This window comes from Nycticebus coucang, chromosome 22 (genome assembly GCF_027406575.1).
Source record: "Nycticebus coucang isolate mNycCou1 chromosome 22, mNycCou1.pri, whole genome shotgun sequence".
Lineage (NCBI taxonomy): Eukaryota > Metazoa > Chordata > Mammalia > Primates > Lorisidae > Nycticebus > Nycticebus coucang.
The window spans coordinates 51,820,430-51,839,933 of record NC_069801.1 but is presented as its reverse complement, the minus strand read 5'-3'; the positions used below and the strand labels follow the sequence as shown (position 1 = coordinate 51,839,933).

The following is a 19,504-nucleotide window of genomic DNA, read 5'->3' as shown; positions in this document are numbered from 1 at the left end:
TCCAGGGGCGCCCTTCGGCCCCAGCACATTGGGTATCTCTTCCCCTGGCCAGGACCACCAACCTCAACCCAGAAGCCCAACCAACTGATGCAAGTTGTCCACTCCCAGGTGGCTCAGGCTGCAAGCTCTGAGTGTGCGGTCCTGGGTCAAGGTAGCGTGGGGGGGCGGGGGGGGGCTTTTCCCTGCTGCTGGGGCAGGCACAGAGGGAAGCTTCGCAGAAATCAGCATAATAAAAGCATCTCTCTGAGAGGCTGCCATGTGACACAGTGGCATCTCCAGAGGCTGAGCGTGTGCCACCCATTGCGTGTGCCACCCTCAGGCCCCCGATGGCTGTGTGCTTGTCACTCTGCTTCCTCTGATGTGTCAGTTTTTCGTTTCTCTCTTCCCACCTCAGCCTCAGCTTCTGCTCTGTGCTCTGTCTCCAACTTATAAAAAGTCAAGCTCACTAGATTGTGAGCCCTTTGAGGACCAGGAAGGCCTGTAGCAGTGTTCACACCTCTCTCCCCTAGAGATCCTGGCTTAGTATCTGGCACTTAGCAAGTGCTCAGGAAGTAGAATCAGGTGGCATTTGAATTAAATTTCGCCCACATCTTAAATCAATGCAAATGTATCCTGCAGGTGGAGGGAGGGCAAAGTCTGGGGGACTTTCTGCCTTGCTTTGTACAGGCTGTGTACAGGCTGAAGTCTGTACATTTACATCTATGTACATTTAGAAGTCTGAACGCCACAGAGAAAAAGAACTGAGTCTAAAAGTTGGGCAAGTGAGAGAGGGTGATGTTATCTGTAAAAGTTCATGGGTTCTGGTGAGTTCTGTATGCCCTTGATGACCAGCGCCAGAGTCCCAGCTAGGCACAGGAGATACCAAGGTAAGTGTCAAGGTCACAATGCTACCCTTTGGCAGGAGCAGGGTCACATGACAGTCATAAATGTACTGAGCAAGAATTGCCTTGTTCCAGGAGTTGCAGCATCAGGAAAAGCTTTCACAGAAGGGTCACCTGTGCAGAGGAGTTTGCCACACAGGCGAGGGAGCCCGGGGCAGTCTGGCAGCGAAGGGCCAGAGCACAGACAGCAGGATGAGGGGCTGGAATTGGAAGAGCAGGGAGAATGAGGAAGGCTGCCAGGGGTAAAGTCCGGAGGACAGCAGGGCTCAGCTGCAGAAGGTTTTGAATCCTGGTGCAGGAGCAATGGGAGCTTTGGGAGGATGTGGGCTGGGAGGAGGTGTGGTTGGCTCTGAGAGAAGACGATCCCACCATCTGCCAGGTGGAATGGGAACGCCAAGGTCTTCACAAAGATCAGGGGCCCAGGGCTAGCACCAACGAGGGTCCCTGTCAGAGCCCAGCTGTGGGGGAGAGCGGAAAGAGCTTTTGAGGGCCTCAGCTGCTGCAAACCTTCTCACTGAGTTATATTTTATCTTCAAAGGTTTGCCAAGGAAAACCAACCATTGGAAGAGCAATGGCCCACGGCGAGTTATTATCCCCTCCCTGTGCCTTTTTTTTTTTTCCTGAGACTGGTCTTGCTCTGTCACCCCAGCTAAAGTGCAGTGGCACAATCATAGGTCACTGCAGCCTCAACTCCTGGGCTCCAGTGATCTCAGTCTCGGCCTCCCAAAGGGCTGGGATTACAGGTGTGAGCCACCACACCCAGTCCCTGTGCGTTTCTTCACAGTTTTCAAAATGCTCTGAGGTCCATTGTCTTTGGGACCTCCCTATAATCCCATTTTGCAGATGGGGAAGCTGAGGACTATGACAGCACACAGGGGTTAGCAGTGCTTCCAGGCTATAAACTAGGATGCACTTCCATCAGCCCTGGGCATCAGGCTCAAAGCCCAGGTCCTTGTCTGGGAAGGGGTCCCTGGGGCTGTCTGGCAGCCCATAGTACAAGTCGTCCTCCTCTTCCTCAGGCTCCTCTGTGCCTGTGTCCAAAGCCGCCTCCTCCTCCTCCTCCTCTGTCCCTGGGGACTGCTGCCAGGTGTGTGGCAGGGCCATCTCCTGCTGCTGCCCCCCTTGTGGCACATCCTCTGCCATGGGGGCATCAATCAGGGCAAAGTCGCTGTAGCGGTCCAGTGGGCACCAGCAGGCTTTGGGCTCCTGGGGCGGGGGCCAAGGTTTGTCTCTGTCGGGCGGAGATGGGTTGGGGCTTCTGTCTTCACTGGAGCCGATGTCCAGGTCCTCTTGGAAGGAGGCCAAGGGTGCAGGGCCCTGGGGACAGGTCGGGGGGCTGCAGGGACAAAGACTGCAAGGGGAAGGGTAGCTCTGAGTCAGACTGCCAGGTCCAAAGCCCAGCCTCTAGCTGCAAGGCCTGGGGCAGGCGAATTCACCCCTTTTGGCCTCAGTTTCCTCCCCTGTAAAGTGGGGGAAATAACAACATTCATTCCTGCAGCTATTCCTGAGGTTTACGGCAGAGAGTATGTACAGAGAGCTTGGCCCAATGCCTGGCACACAGTAGGTGCTGAAAAACAGGGCCGCTAAAATGTTACATTACACATCAGGTCACTCCTATGCTTCTCTAGTCCTTCAGAGTTCCCCTCTGGTCTCTCACAGGCCTGGTCACACTGAGGCATCCTTCTGTTTCCTGGCCGGCCTCCCCCCTTGGATTGGGAGCTCCTAAGAGGAGGTGGCCAGTCAAGGCTGGGCAGGGCGTAGGTGCCCAGCAATGCTGATGAAATGAATAACTAAATGGAAGGACAAGAAACTCTGTTCACAAACAGATGGTAGGGGGACCAGAGTGGGGTGGGAAGTGACTTACTCAAGGTCATGGAACAGGTCAGCAGCTGAGCCAAGACTTGTGCTCTGGTCCCTCTGGCTCCCAACCCTCCACTATTCACAGAGAACATTCTGAGGGAGCAAGGGCTCCCGTGTACCAAGTATTCTAATGCCTATGTAGCAGGAGTGACCATTCATTCCCATGTGGGGAAACTGAGGCCCAGGAGAGTAAGGAACATGCCAAGGTTACTCAGCAGAGGGGTTGGGTTGGACCCAGGGCCCACCTGACTCTTAATAATAACACCTAACACCTAACTCTGTGCTCCCCGCTGCTATCCCTGATGCCTTGGCCACCATCACACTCTCAGGGTGACCCACACCCTCCACCGCCCTCTCCTTACTCTCAACATCTCCAGCTGCCCCTTGGTGGCCCCGCGCCCGCTCCTCCTTTACCCTGGACTGGGCAGCATCCCCACTCCTGCACTCTGCACACTCACCCGGGCCTGCTCTGAGTTGGGTCTCGCTCGCCCTCATTCTCATCAGAGCCCTGGTGAACAACAACAGTAGCCTCCGTCCAGGCCTGAATGTCCTGAGGACCGCCTTCTCCTCCATCACTGCTTCCCAGACTCAGCTGGCCCAGCTGGGGGCCCAGCAGGGGGCGTGGGTCCTCACTGTAGCTCATGACCTTCATCTGGATGTGGCTGAAGTCAGGAAGGCTCTGGTCATAGGCCGCTTCTTCCCACAGCCTGACGTAGGGGGGCTGGGAGCTGGTGGGGGGCACAGCAGACAGAGGAGGGCAGAAAACAGGCAGGCAGGCAGAGTCACTCAACAAACATCACTATTTTCCCCTGGCCCATGTGCTCTCCCCTAATCTACAAGAAGACTTGGCAATGTTGCTGTACCCATTGCAGGGATAAGGAGGCTGAGGCCCAGCAAGGTGAATAAATGAAATGGACAAGCTTGGGCCTGACCCCCAATCTAACTCTCAGTGCAGTGCTCTCTTCACTTGGTGTGTCCCAAGTTAAGCACGAGGGTGCGATTGCAGAGGAAGGGCAGCTACCACTGAGAGTAGACTGTCCCATACAGTGGGCCAGTCATCCTAATGTTCCCAGCAATGCCTTGAGGCAGGGATTATCATTCCCAGCTCACAGATGAAGCCCCGTCAGTGGCCACAGCCCACAGCTGTTGAATGCTCCTTCCTTGCAGGCGCTGCCAATTAGCTCATCCCGTCCTCACTGTAATTACAGGAAGTCCTTTGAAGAAACTGAGGCACAGGCCCTCTGACTGGCTTGTACCCAAGGTGACACGGACCTTGGTGGTAGTAGGTGGTAGCACTGGGGCTCCAGATGTCAGGTTCTCTTACCACTATGCTACTGTCCCCCTGGAAAGTGCAGTTCAGAGACTAGGTCCTTTGCCCAAGTCACATGGCTGGAAAGTGACAAGGAAGAGCCCAGAATCCAGGGTGCCTGATCCCCAGCTCTGTCACTGCAGCCCACCGCATGTAACAGAGCTTGGGCTGGCCCCACACCTTTTGTTTCCACTGGGACTTTTTTCTGTCCCATGTGCCAATGTGCCACAGGCAGAAAATGCCATTATCGGTTCCTTCCCCAAGCAAAGCAGAGAGAATCCCCGGCTCAGCCGGGACCCTAAGCCTGCAGCTGGCCCTTGGGAAGGAGGTAGTCTGTGCAAGGTCACACCTCCTGACTCTCCAGGAGGTTTGGGGTTCGTCCGTACTTCTTTAAGCCTCAGTCTCCCCATCTGCATAAAGGGCCTAACATACCCATCTCATAGGGTTTCTAGGAGAACTGAAGGAGTGATGGGTGCACAGTGCCTGACCCCATCTGGGCCACACAGAAGCCACTTGCAGTGATGACAAGCACCCATGAAGACCTGTGGGGTGCCAGGCCCTGCATCATCTCCCTTACCCTCCCTGAAACCTAGCAGCTAGGTACTACAGGGAACCCCATTTAATAGACAGGCAGAGAGAGGTCAGAAGTTTGCCCATGGTCATGCAGCTAGTAAGTGACAGAGCCCCAGAGCTCTGCCTTGGCCACCATCACACCTGTTTGGTTTGCTAGTCACAGTGGTCCCCCTGTGACTCTATTTCTCTGTATTTTTCACACTATGTTTTGCCGTATGGTTTCTGTTTCACTGAGACCCTGTATTCACTGTTAGACTTTATCTTGTCCCCGAGCCTCAGTTTCCTCATCTATAAAATGGGAATAATAACACCTAACTCACAGAACTGAGAGTTCAAAACAATCCATGATTTCTAGCAGCTCCTTTTCAGTAAGTGGGAAGGCAGAGCTGAAATCTGGGTTGGGGAGGAAACACCGCCCATGCCTCCTGCTCCCTCCCTGCCTCTCCTTGGCAAGAGCAGATGGACCTAAGGGGCTTACTGTTCCCTCCCCAAGAGCCCAGGACTTACCTCTTCATTTCCGTAGCAAGCCCATTCTCCAGCAGGCCCAGGGCCTTCGGGGACAAGATGCCTTGGAAGTCAGGGTCAGCAGGCACGAAGGTGATCTGTAGGGCAAAGTGGAAATGGCCCCTCTGCAGCTGACCAAGGCAGAGCAGCTGCCCCCTGCCCTCCACATGTCCTTGGTTGCTGTTGTCCCCAGGGCATCAGCAAACCAAGGGGGACAGGCTACACCATGGAGGCCTCCCTACTGTACAGGGGAGGGGACAGCTCAAGGCACAGCACCGTGGAAGGACAGACCTCTAGGATCTCACCCCGCAAACACTTATTGAGCACCTGCTGTATGCAGGCACTCTTCTAGCACTAGGGGGCAGCAGTGAGTAAAAGAAACAACGGGACCTCAGGGCCTCATATCTTGTCATCTCCCAGAGGTCTCCCTGTGTTGAGTGCCCAGCACATGCCTGGTACCTAGAAGGCACTTCGTCCATATCTGGTGAGTGAGTGGAAAGCAGGTCACCGTACACGTGTTTCCTGGCACAGAGACTGCAGTGGGGGGAAACAGTGGTTGTGGTTGTACCCACCAGTCCCTATCCCAGAGCTTTCAGGTATCAAAAGATGCCTGCAAGTCCAGCACCAGAGCTGGGCACCACATGGTGGTGGGAGGCAGGGCCTGAAGGAGGCAGTGGGATGGGGGGAAGGAGCCGGCCTTTGGCGTCTAGGAGACTGGTGAGGATCCTTCCTCTGCCCATCCTTGCTGAGGGCCCTGGGAAACTCAGCCCCATCCCAGAGCCCTCTGTGCTCCTGTGTAATGAGGCTGGCCTAGAGAGATGCTTGCACAGCCGTATTCTGTGCTTCATTGTTCTCAAGAGCCAAAATGGGCGGCGCCTGTGGCTCAGTCGGTTAGGCGCCGGCCCCATATACCGAGGGTGGCTGGTTCAAACCCGGCCCCGGCCAAACTGCAACCAAAAAATAGCCGGGCATTGTGGCAGGCGCCTGTAGTCCCAGCTACTCGGGAGGCTGAGGCAAGAGAATCGCTTAAGCCCAGGAGTTGGAGGTTGCTGTGAGCTGTGTGAGGCCACGGCACTCTACCGAGGGCCATAAAGTGAGACTCTGTCTCTACAAAAAAAAAAAAAAAAAAAGAGCCAAAATGAGGGAGCAGCCCAAGTGTCCATCTATGGGGGAATGGATAAAAAGAGTGGCCCATCCCCACAATGGAGTACTATCCAGCCTCCAAAAGGGAGGACATTCTGACACATGCTACTGCACGGATGAACGCTGAGGACATTGTGGGGAGCAAAATAAGACACAGGAAGACAATACTATGGGATTGCATTTTTCTGAGATACCTAAATAGTCAAAGCCAAAAAGACAGAAAGTAGAATGGTGGTTGCCAGGGGCTGAGAAGAGGGGGGATGAAGAGACGTTCTTTTTTTTTTTGTAGAGACAGAGTCTCACTGTACCGCCCTCGGGTAGAGTGCCGTGGCGTCACACGGCTCACAGCAACCTCCAACTCTTGGGCTTACGCGATGACGAGACGTTCTTAATGGGTATGGAGCTTTAGTTTTACAAGATGAAAAGCATTCTAGAAAATTGCTGCACAACAATGCGAATGTACCTAATGCCCCTGACTTACACACAGTTAAGACAGTAAATTTTATATGCATCCATAATTTTTTAAAATGGGACCAGTTATATGTGCCTCCTGGGGTTGCCTTGAGGATTTCATGAGATTATAAAGAATCTCCCAGCATGGTGCCTGACATATAGTTACTGCTCTGTAAATCATAACTTGCTGCTACTGAAGATTAAGTTACCTGGCCTCTCTGAGCCTTGCTCTCCTCAGCTAAAATTTTCCAAGAAGTATTTGATGAACCCCTACTGTATTACACCAGGTTCATAAACTTCCCTTTTTCTTTTTTGCATAGTGTACAGAGAGTAGAAGACACCTGTATGCACCAAAAATGTTCCATCTTGATGGGGAGAAAGAAAGGGATGATGGATGGAGAAGTTCTAGAAATTTCTGGGAGAGGTGAGTGTCCTCCAGTTGTCTAGAAATAAGACAAGGGCGTGGGCATTTTCCACCCCCACTAAGGATGCCCTGCACTCCCCCAGCTGACTTTGTACTTCCTAGAATCTGCCTCTTCACCTCATGGCCCAGTTAGTGCCATCATCATCATCACCACCATCACAATCCTCACCATCACCACTGTTCTCATTACCATCAACACCATCATCTCCACTATCATCATCTCCACTACCATCACCACCATCGCAATCCTCACCATCACCATTCTCATGACCATCAACACCATCACCTCCACTATCATCACTATCATCACAATCCTCATATCACCATTCTTCTCATTACCATCAACATCATCATCTCTATCAACATCATAACCATCATCACCATCCTTATCACCATCACTATCTTCATCAGCAGCACCCTCACCATCAATAGCATCATCACCTCCATCCACCATCATCACCACCATCACGATCCTCACCATCACCACTCTTCTCATTGCCATCAACACCATCATCTCCACTATCATCACCTCCACTACCATCACCACCATCACAATCCTCACATCACCATTCTTCTCATTACCATCAACATCATCATCACTATCAACATCATAACCACCATCATCATCCTTATCACCATCACTATCTTCATCATCAGCACCCTCACCATCAATAGCATCATCACCTCCACTATCATCACTACCACAATCCTACCATCACCATTCTTCTCATTACCATCAACATCATCACCTCCACCATCATCACCACCATCACGATCCTCACCATCACCATTCTCATTACTATCAACATCTTCATCACTATCAACATCATAACCACCATCACCATTCTTATCACCATCACTATCTTCATCATCGGCACCCTCACCATCAATAGCATCATCACCTCCACTATCATCACCACCACAATCCTACCATCACCATTCTTCTCATTACCATCAACATCATCACCTCCACCATCATCACCACCATCACGATCCTCACCATCACCATTCTCATGACCATCAACATCATCACCTCCACCATCATCACCACCATCACAATCCTCATATCACCATTCTTCTCATTACCATCAACATCATCATCACTATCAACATCATAACCACCATCATCATCCTTATCACCATCACCATCTTCCTCATCAGCACCCTCACCATCAATAGCATCATCACCTCCACCATCATCATCACCATCGCATCCTCACCATCACAGTTCTTCTCATTACCCTCATCATCATCATCATCACCATCATCACCATCCTCATGACCATCACTATCTTCATCAACAGCACCCTCACCATCAATAGCATCATCGTTATCATGAAAATCCTGGAGGAGAAGGAGAGGATGTAGCATCTTACAATACAAGCTCTTTAGTGAGGTGGGGACAGGCAGAGTTGAAGCTAGTGAGGGGACAGCAGACCATGGAGACTTCCAGAACATCAGCTTTTAGCTTTCTCCAAAATCAGCATGGAGTCCCAGAGGAGTTCTCTGTGGAGGCACACTGTCAGATTTGTTTTCAGGTAGAACACTGGGTGGTCCCCGGAGGGAGGAAACAGAGAGAAGGAGGCCAACAGAGAGGACAGAAACTTCAACCCCAACGGCAGTCCCAGTCCTGGACTCCAGCAGAGAGACCACAGCCAGCCAGAGAGAGGCTCTGCTCCCTGCTCTTCGGCCCCATCTCAGTGAATGGCCTCCACGTGCTCAGCTGCTTCACCCACTAGAGGTGCCTATATGCCTCCTCCTCTTCCAGCTCTGAAGTCCAGTTGGCCAACAAATTGACCGAGTCTACCTTAGAGATCTGATGAGATGACCCAGGTGGAAGTGCTGCTCGCGCCAGTCACAGTGTGTGCCCTGGTGAACTGGATGTGTCTTCTCAACGCCTACAGCCTTGGGTTCAAATTCCACCTTAGTCCAGAGGACCATCCTCTCCCGCCTGGACAGAGAAGAAGCCTCCCTGCTGGTCTGGCTGCCCCTGGACCTTCCTCTTTCTGAGGCCAGGCTCATAGCTTTCTTAACCACAGAGCTGGTCATGTTCTTCTCTTGTCCTGTCCGCATTCCTTAGAGTGGTGTCCCAGGCCCCAGATAGCTGGCTCCACTTCCTGTCCACCTCCCTTCCATCCCCTCACCCTCTAGACCTCCTTCCTCATCTTCTGTGCTTGGTAAACTTCTACCTGCCCTACAAAGCCCAGCTCACCTTCCCTGTGAAGCCTATTCCTCCTGATCAAGCAGCAAATGGTCTCTCCCATTAGATGTCCAGCCCCTCAGGAACATGGGTGGCTTACTGCATATTGGTATTGGTGACGTCTAACTCCATATCCTAATTAGCTAATTCTCCTCTCTTATATTTTTATTTCTTTTGATCCAAAAAGATTCCATTAACTGAAGCTTTCCACAGTTCAGGCAATGAGATCCAAGGTGGAGTACGAGGGGATGATAGGCATGAGCTCTGAAGGCCATGATGGCCCGGGCACCAAAGACACCACGTGGGACTAATAAGGTGCCCCAGCTCTGGAATGTTCCCAGTGCACAACACACTTTCCTCCCGTCCTCCCTGGGAGTCAGCTTGCGCTCACTGTCCCAGCGGCATCCCTGCAACACACACTCATCCACGCAGCCCACACCAGCCCACACACTCATGTGCAGGGACCCCAGGGATGGTGTCACAAGTACCATCCTTATGTGACCCCAGGGATGGTGCCACAAATACCATCCTTAAAACAATGCCTTTGCCCTGTGCCAGGTGTAACTCCTGCAGTCCCCCGCCCCCAGCAAGCCTTGTGAGGGTCAGAGTTGGAGGAATCCCTCTGCCAAGGTCACAGAAGTAGGGTAGGAGGGGGCAGGGATTTGAATCTGGGCCTGTAGGCCACCAAAATGTGTGCTGTTTCCACCCCACCGTGCTGCCTCTGCAGGGCATGAACGCGTGAATCTATCAACAGTTACTCATTAATACCCAGCACTATTCCCTCCTCCTCACCCCCCACTGCCATTCCAGTCACTGCCCATCACCCCAGAGCCACCTCTGGTCAAGGGGGAGGGCAGGAAGGATGCTCCCCTCCACACCCTGCTGGCCCCCTGCCATCTCCCAGGGTCCAGCCTCCTCATTAGGAGGAGGAACACGATGGTGGTGACACGGGTGGACCCAAGGGCCTTGTCTCCCGATGACCTCTGCTCAAGGCAGTGCATAGAGTGAGCAAGTTGACTGTAAACTGCTTGCAAACCAGCCCAGACCGCTCCAGCAGCAAACACGCTGACAGCCCAGGGCTGGCCCCTGGTGGTGCAGGGCTGGGGAGAACCCAGCCCAGGCCTCTGAGACCCCTCCCAAACCCTACACACAGCCACCCGGTGGGGAGACAGGGATCTTGGGGGTAGTGCAGCCTGCCTCGGGCTGCAGCCCTAGATGTCCATCCAACAGGGCCCCTGCAAGAGCCCCCTTCCCCACCCTTCCTCCTGACTCACATTGTACAAATGTGAAAACCAAGACTCGAAGAGGGAAGGGGCTTGTGCAAAGTCTCCCAGGCAATACTGACAGAGCTGAGACTAGAACCCCTGTTTCTCGCCTTGTCTCCTTGGTCTGTCTCTGATCAGCTGTGTGACCTTGGAAGAGTCACTCAACCTCTCTGGGCATTGAAGGTTTATAACTCCTGAGGTTTCTGTTCCACAGAGTTGTTGGGAGAATTGGTAACAGAGCAGAGATGCTTCACCTATGAACAACACTCCACAGATCCCCAAATATTCCTACATCCTGGCTCTTCTCTGATCTTCACAACCACCCTGGGAGATTGTACAGAACAGGGGGTTTGGACCTCATTTTGCAGATGAAAAAACTGAGGCTCAGAAAGACAAAGTTCAGCCAGGGAGTTTGGAACAGAACTGAAACTAGAAGCCAGGACTCCCCCAAAAAGTGCTCTTCCCATCACTCAGTCACACGTAAGTCTAGGAATACGTTCGGACTTGGAAAGATAGAGCACCTGCCAAGGCATGCCACCACGGTTAGAGGTGCCTCACCTGGGAACTCTCAGCGGCTCTGGGGGCTTGGGAGTGGCAAGGACCCAAGCTGGAGAGTTATGCTTAAGTCGCACATCTGAGTGCCAATCCAATCACACTCTGCTGCTGACCTGTGGGCTTCACCTTTCTGGGCCTCAGGTTCCTCCACTATAAAACGAAAGTGCAGAAGGCACCAAACTCAGGCTGAGGGCTGTGCTGCGCCCTGACCCAGGCGTACCTGGCAGGTGGTAAACCTTTGCGGACTTTTGTTTCAGGCACATGGACCATGTGCAGGGTTTCGCTGTGTCTCCCGGACTGCGCCCAGTTCGGGACTCCAGGTCCAGGGGGCTTCTAATCAGCCTTGATGCTAAGTGATGAATGAATGGATGGATGGGCAAATGTTCTGGAGAGCAGAGAGAAGAAAACTGGGCTCAACCTGAGAAGAATGACCTGATAGTTGAAGGATGGGGGCTGGCTGAAGCGTGGGGCACAGTCTCCAGCCCTCCCAGCCCCACCGACCCCCACCTACCTTGGGGTAACACTGGCACATACTCCAGATGACTCCCCCGATCACCATGACGCCGCCCATGGCGTAGAAGGTGCCGTAGACCTGGGGCCGATCGTGGCTCATGAGGAACGTGCCCAGGGCCAGCAGGAAAAGCCCCAGCACAATGAAGCCAATGCGGAAGGTCTTCTCATCGGCCATGGTGGCCCGGCCTGGGCACCCCCAGCACAGGGGCGCCAGCAACCCAGCACACCAAGGAGGAAGCTCTGGGATCACCGCAAACTGAGGCTTAAAGTTACAGGGAGGGCAAGATCCTTCAGGTCCAGCCCCAGTCCCAGACCCACCAGTTCCACTGGGCCGGAGGCCTCACGCTTCAGTGGACCCAAGCACCCACCAGCCACCTCCACTCCTGGCCCTGTCACCTTCCCTCTGGGCCCGGCAGGCCTGGAGTGTGTGTGCCCGAATCTGAGGGAAGGAGCGGGGAGGCTCCAGGGGCTGGGCCCCAGCCAAGGCTTTGACATCACCTCATTTGCCTACTGTGGGGCTGGGCTGGCTGGACAGGCAGCACCACCCCTCCCAGCCCTGGGAAGCAGGGTGCAATTCTGCAGCTAGAAGATGTCAGAACATCACCAGAGGACTCTAGGATCCCACAGGCTAGCAATTCAGAATCCTGAAGAATTCTAGACCCTTCAAGGACCTGCGTCTATCCAGAGTTCGGCCTTCTGGCCCGTATTTACTGGATGGTGACCATATGCATGGCGCCATTCTAAATGCATTATAGCTATTAACTCATTCAAAGGGAACTCTGTGAGACTGGGAATACTATCCTCACTCTACAGATGAGGACAATGAGGCACAGCCAAGTAACTTGCCCAAGGTCATACAGCTAGAAATGGCAAGTGGCTGGGATTTTGAGGCTCTGCACCTAGCCACAGGGCACTACTGCTTGACTGCAGCATGAGGGTTAAAAGTCCAAGTTCTGGTGGCAAGGCAGCCAGTTCTACTGCGTGGGCTTGGATTCTGGTCCTCTACTGTGGAGCAGTGTGGTCTCAATCAAGTTACCTGCCTATGCCGCCGTCCCAGGACAGTTGCTGTCTCCAAGCCTGGCCTCCCTGGGTTCCTCTGTGCACTGTCTGGATTGCTTTGTGATGAGCCGAAATCAGATTCCTTTATAGGATTACAGGAAAATGAGGACCGCAGACATCTAAAAGAGAACATTCACTTGGAGTTTTTTTTCTTTTTAAGTCACAAGAATTTTATTATAGCAAATACTTTCATGGTATTTTAAGAACTATTTTATTTCTTTAAATTCGGTTTAAATCTGTGAAACTAAGCCAGCTAGGAAGAGGACTTTATTTTAAAAAGAAAAAGAAAGCAAACCACCAAAAGATGCATTTCGCATAATAGCAAAATAGCAAAATAGAAGATGAGTGACAGAACTGAAAAGATAACTAAGCAATGGATGTAAGAAACTTGGTTTCTCCCCATCTGACTTGTTAATTACCCTCTTCTCTTTCCATTATTAATGTACAGGTGGTGTAACCGTCTAAGATAGCCACGCAAGACTTATCAGGTTAAAAGGAATTACTGAAAATGTATTCAAATACTTCATAAATATTTTAACAAAAATATTTATTTTATTGTACTTTTTGTCATGCTTTAGGGAAGGTGTCCTTTGGATCAGACTCTTGTTTCTTAAAATTGTTTCAAATGTTTATCTAGAGACGACAGCTTTCTTCCAAAGTGATACTCCCAGCTTGTCACAAAAGTTATGATTAAGAAATACAATACTGGGTGGCACCTGTAGTCCCAGCTACTCGGGAGGCTGAGGCAAGAGAATCGCCTAAGCCCAGGAGTTGGAGGTTGCTGTGAGCTGTGACGTCACAGCACTCTACGGAAGGTGACAAAGTAAGTCTCTGTCTCTAAAAAAAAAAAGAAAAGAATACAATACTACATCCTAGAATTGTCCTACCTGAGGAAAAGAGAGCTGCAGCCCAGTTGATAAAGTTTCTAAACTTCAATCAAGTAATGGATTGTCCAATTGACATATTATGTTGCTCCAGCACTTTTCAAGTATCATTTTGAAATCACATTCTATGTCAGGGTGAGATTTCTCATATAAATAGGAAATTTCTGTAAACAGTCACAATTCTAGCTATTTCTTTTTTTTTTTTTTTTTTTTTGTAGAGACAGAGTCTCACTTTACTCCCCTCGGTAGAGTGCCGTGGCATCACACGGCTCAGAGAAACCTCCAGCTCTTGGGCTTAGGCGATTCTCTTGCCTCAGCCTCCCGAGCAGCTGGGACTACAGGCGCCTGCCACAATGCCCAGCTATTTTTTTGTTGTTGCAGTTTGGCCGGGGCTGGGTTTGAACCCACCACCCTCGGCATATGGGGCCGGCGCCCTACTCACTGAGCCACAGGCGCCACCCCTCTAGCTATTTCTTTGAATAAAATTTTCCCCCTTAAGAGAGCTGCTCCAGGAAATATCGTTCACACAATCCATGTATTTTATGCTGGTTTTTCTTAAAGGATGGAGCATGACAGTGGTGTGCTGGAGATGGCACATGCTGGCTCAAGAAATTTTCAGGAATCGTGCAAGTGGTCATTAAGAGTTAAATTATATAAACATATAATAAACGGAATTATATTAAAAACAAAGGTAATAAATACTCAGAACTCACCACTTTCAATGATTATATTATATTTTGTTATTATCTATGCTTTTGTTATTATTTATATCTATTGTATTTTTATGTTGGAAATACTATATAATGTCGTGTTACTGTGTATCTCTTTCCACATCTGCATTCAGTGATGTCACATTGGTAGCGTGAGATCAGCCATGCTGGGAGGATTTATACAATGAAATCAGCAAATGCTACAAATTAGAACCTGATTTCTTGTTTCATTGATTGTCTATACTTAAGAAAGTAGTAGAAGGGCGGCACCTGTGGCTCAAGGAGTAGGGCGCCGGTCCCATATGCCAGAGGTGGTGGGTTCAAACCCAGCCCCGGCCAAAAAAAAAAAAAAAAAGAAAGTAGTAGAAAATGTTAATAATGTATATTAAAATTAAGTGTCCTGTCTATAGCTATTACATTACGAAGAGCACAGAAAAGTGAGTATTTGAAAACTATTATCTGATTCAAGGAGGAAATAACTTACAGTATTAATCAATGAGTTTAGCATATATCATTTTTGTTTAATTTTTTCCTTATTAATATGTGAAAACATTAATCAAGGTTTCGTATTGTCAATTGTAACGATAGGTTGGCTATTGATATAAAATTTTGGTAAAAATCAATTGAAGGATTCTGTGAGAATCAAGTGGCTATATGGTATTTAGAGTAATATCTATTTTAATATTATTTGTAAATTATGTGCTGCACATCTCGTATAGCAATAAAACTTACAACAAACATCTGTAAAAAAAAAAAAAAGAGAGAGAGCTGCTCCAGTGAAGAATTATTTCTTACATATCTTGTCTAAACCATAAAACCTCGTTTTTCTATAGAAAGCTTTTACATTACTTAGTATTTCTGTTTTTTCACTTGGAGTTTTTATTTTTTTTATTTATTTTTTATTTTTTTTAATTTTTTTATTAAATCATAAGTGTATACAATGATATGATTATGGGGCATCATACACTCACTTCATAAACCATTTGACACATTTTTATCCCAGTGGTTAACATAGCCTTTCCGGCGTTATCTCAGTTACTGTGCCAAAACATTTATATTCTACATTTACCAAGTTTCGCAAATACCCCTGTAATATGCACCACAGGTGTGATCCCACCGATTCCCCTCCCTCTACCCACCCCCCCCCTTTCCCACTTCCCCCTATTGTTAAGTTGTAGCTGGGTTATAGCTTCCATGTGAGAGTCCCAAATTAGTTTCATAGTAGGGCTGTGTACATTGGATATTTTTTCTTCCATTCTTGGGATACTTTACTAAGAAGAATATGTTCCAGCTCCATCCATGTAAACATGAAAGAGGTAAAGTCTCCATCTTTCTTTAAGGCTGCATAGTATTCCATGGTATACATATACCACAATTTATTAATCCATTCGTGGATCGATGGGCACTTCGGCTTTTTCCATGACTTAGCAATTATGAATTGGGCTGCAATAAACATTCTGGTACAAATATCTTTGTTATGTTGTGATTTTTGGTCTTCTGGGTATATGCCCAGCAGAGGAATTACAGGATTGAATGGCAGATCTATTTTTAGATCTCTGAGTGTTCTCCATATATCCCTCCAAAAGGAATGTATTAATTTGCATTCCCACCAGCAGTGCAGAAGTGTTCCCTTTTCTCCGCATCCACGCCAACATCTCTGGTCTTGAGATTTTGTGATATAGGCTAGTCTCATTGGAGTTAGATGATATCTCAAAGTAGTTTTGATTTGCATTTCTCTGATGATTAAAGATGATGAGCATTTTTTCATATGTCTGAAGGCCGTGCACCTGTCTTCTTCAGAGAAGTTTCTCTTCAAATCCCTTGCCCAGCCTGCGATGGGATCCCTTGTTTTTTTCTTGCTGATGCGTTTGAGTTCTCTGTGGATTCTGGTTATTAAACCTTTGTCAGAGTTATACCCTGCAAATATCTTCTCCCATTCTGAGGGCTGTCTGCTTGCTCTGCTTACTGTGTTCTTAGCTGTGCAGAAGCTTTTTAGTTTGATCAAGTCCCAGTAGTGTATTTTTGAAGCTGCTTCAATTGCCCGGGGGGTTCTCCTCATGAAATACTCACCCAGACCTATTTCTTCAAGGGTTTTCCCTGCATTCTCCTCTAGTATTTTTATAGTTTCATGTCTTAAGTTTAAATCTTTAATCCAATGAGAGTCTATCTTAGTTAATGGTGAAAGGTGTGGGTCTAATTTCAGTCTTCTGCAGGTTGCCAGCCAGTTCACCCAGCACCATTTGTTAAATAGGGAATCTTTTCCCCACTGAATGTTTTTAATTGGCTTGTCAAAAATCAAATAGCGGTAAGTAGCTGGATTCATCTCTTGGTTCTCTATTCTATTCCAGATATCTACTTCTCTGTTTTTGTGCCAATACCATGCTGTTTTGATCACTATCGATTTGTAGTAAAGTCTGAGGTCTGGTAGTGTGATTCCTCCTGTTTTGTTTTTATTTCTGAGTAATGTCTTGGCTATTCGAGGTTTTTTCTGATTCCATATAAAACGAAGTAATGTTTTTTCAAGATCTTTAAAATATGACAGTGGAGCTTTAATAGGGAGTGCGTTGAAAGTATATATTGCTTTGGGTAGTATGGACATTTTGATAATGTTGATTCTTCCTAGCCATGAGCATGGTATGTTTTTCCATTTGTTAACATTTTCAGCTATTTCTTTTCTTAGAGTTTCATAGTTCTCTTTATAGAGATCTTTCACGTCTTTTGTTAGGTAAATTCCCAAATATTTCATCTTCTTTGGCACTACTGTGAATGGGATAGAGTCCTTAACTGCTTTTTCAATTTGACTGTTGTTGGTGTATATAAAGGCTACCGATTTATGAATGTTGATTTTGTAACCTGAGACGCTGCTGTATTCCTTGATCACTTCTAGGAGTTTTGTAGTAGAGTCCCTAGTGTTTTCCAGATACACAATCATATCATCTGCGAAGAGCGAGAGTTTGATCTCTTCTGACCCTATATGGATACCCTTGATCGCCTTTTCTTCTCTAATTGCGGTGGCTAAAACTTCCATTACAATGTTGAAAAGCAATGGAGACAATGGGCAGCCTTGTCTGGTTCCTGATCTGAGTGGAAATGATTCCAATTTAACTCCATTCAATATGATATTGGCTGTGGGTTTGCTGTAGATAGCCTCTATCAGTTTAAGAAAAGTCCCTTCTAGACCAATTTTCTTGAGTGTTCTGATCATGAAGGGATGCTGGATATTATCAAAAGCTTTTTCTGCATCAATTGAGAGAATCATATGGTCTTTGTTTTTTAATTTGTTTATGTGCTGAATTACATTTATAGATTTACGTATATTGAACCAGCCTTGAGACCCTGGGATAAAACCAACTTGGTCATGATGTATAATTTGTTTGATGTGTTGCTGGATTCTGTTTGTTAGGATCTTGTTGAATATTTTTGCATCTATATTCATTAGTGATATTGGTCTATAATTTTCTTTTCTTGTTGGGTCTTTTCCTGGTTTGGGGATCAGGGTGATATTTGCTTCATAGAACGTGTTGGGTAGTCTTCCTTCTTTTTCTACATTTTGGAACAGGTTGAGTAATATAGGTACTAATTCCTCTTTAAAGGTTTGGTAGAATTCTGACGTGAAACCATCTGGTCCCGGGCTTTTCTTTTTAGGGAGGTTTTGTATAGTTGATGCTATTTCTGAACTTGATATGGGTCTGTTCAACATTTCCACTTGATTCTGGTTAAGTCTTGGAAGGTGGCGTGCTTCCAAGTATCGGTCTATTTCCTTCAGATTTTCATATTTCTGAGAATAAAGTTTCTTGTAATATTCATTAAGGATTTTTTGGATTTCTGATGAGTCTGTGGTTATTTTGTCTTTGTTGTTTCTGATTGATGATATTAGAGATTTTACTCTTTTTTTCCTGATTAGGTTGGCCAGAGGTTTATCTATTTTATTGACCTTTTCAAAAAACCAGCTTTTTGATTTATTGATCTGTTGTATTATTCTTTTGTTTTCAATTTCATTTAATTCTGCTCTAATTTTGGTTATTTCTTTTCTTCTACTGGGTTTGGGGTTGGAATGTTCTTCCTTTTCCAGTTGCGTGAGATGTCCCATTAAGTTGTTAACTTCCTCTCTTTCCGTTCTCTTGAGGAAGGCTTGCAGTGCTATAAATTTCCCTCTTAGAACTGCCTTTGCAGTGTCCCAGAGGTTCTGATAGCTTGTGTCTTCATTGTCATTTTGTTCCAAAAAATTGGTGATTTCTTTCTTAATCTCATCTCTGACCCAGCTATCATTCAGCATAAGGTTATTTAACTTCCATGTTTTTGTATGGGTATGCAGATTCCTGTTGTTACTCAATTCAAGTTTTATTCCATGATGGTCCGAGAAGATGCATGGAATAATTTCTATTCCTTTAAATTGACTGAGGTTAGACTTGTGACCTAAAATGTGATCAATTTTGGAGTAAGTTCCGTGGGCTGATGAGAAGTATGTGTATTCAGTTTTGTTGGGATGAAATGTTCTGTAGATGTCTGCTAAATCTAAATACTGGATGGTTAGGTTTAAATCTAAGATTTCTTTGCTCAGCTTCTTTCTGGAGGATCGATCCAACACTGCCAAGGGAGTGTTGAAATCTCCAACGATTATGGAGCTGGAGGAAATCAAGTTACTCATGTCTGTTAGAGTTTCTCTTATAAATTGAGGTGCATTCTGGTTGGGTGCATAGATATTAATAATTGAGATCTCGTCATATTGAGTATTACCCTTAACAAATATGAAGTGACCATTCTTGTCCTTCCTTACTTTTGATGGTTTAAAGCCTACTGTATCTGCAAATAAAATTGCAACACCTGCTTTTTTCTGATTACCATTTGCCTGAAATATGGATGACCATCCTTTCACCCTGAGTCTGTATTTGTCTTTTAAGTTGAGATGTGACTCTTGTATGCAACAAATATCTGGCTTAAGTTTTTGTATCCAGTCAGCTAACCTATGCCTCTTTAGAGGACAGTTTAAGCCATTCACATTGATGGAGAGTAAGGATAAGTCTGGTGGAATTTTGGGTATCGAGTTTTTCAAAGGTCCAGTGGACATTTTTAATCCTTTTGCCAGTGTGGAAGTTGGAGTTTGATCCGAAGTTTCTGAGTGAGTTTACTTTTGTGGTATAGGATTGGGTTGGTCATTGTGGAGGATAGGT

General features: G+C 47.6%; 1 protein-coding gene across 1 annotated transcript; it reads right to left on the bottom strand.

The window, feature by feature from the left end:
- Positions 1 to 976: 976 nt before the first annotated feature.
- Positions 977 to 12,086, bottom strand: BSND (barttin CLCNK type accessory subunit beta). Its single transcript, XM_053576962.1, has 4 exons — positions 11,679 to 12,086; positions 5,131 to 5,225; positions 3,200 to 3,469; positions 977 to 2,232 (listed from the first exon to the last, which is right to left on the bottom strand). Exons 1-4 carry the CDS (start codon positions 11,853 to 11,855, stop codon positions 1,800 to 1,802), a joined length of 975 nt encoding a protein of 324 aa, XP_053432937.1. The 5' UTR covers positions 11,856 to 12,086; the 3' UTR covers positions 977 to 1,799.
- Positions 12,087 to 19,504: the final 7,418 nt, after the last annotated feature.

Excerpts from the sequence above, each read along its gene's own strand:
- BSND (XM_053576962.1), bottom strand. The coding sequence starts at position 11,855 with ATGGCCGATGAGAAGACCTTCCGCATTGGCTTCATTGTGCTGGGGCTT. Across the intron at positions 5,226-11,678 it reads TGTGCCAGTGTTACCCCAAG|ATCACCTTCGTGCCTGCTGA; the intron begins GTAGGTGGGGGT and ends TTTGCCCTACAG. Across the intron at positions 2,233-3,199 it reads CCAACTCAGAGCAGGCCCGG|TCTTTGTCCCTGCAGCCCCC; the intron begins GTGAGTGTGCAG and ends TTCCCCTTGCAG.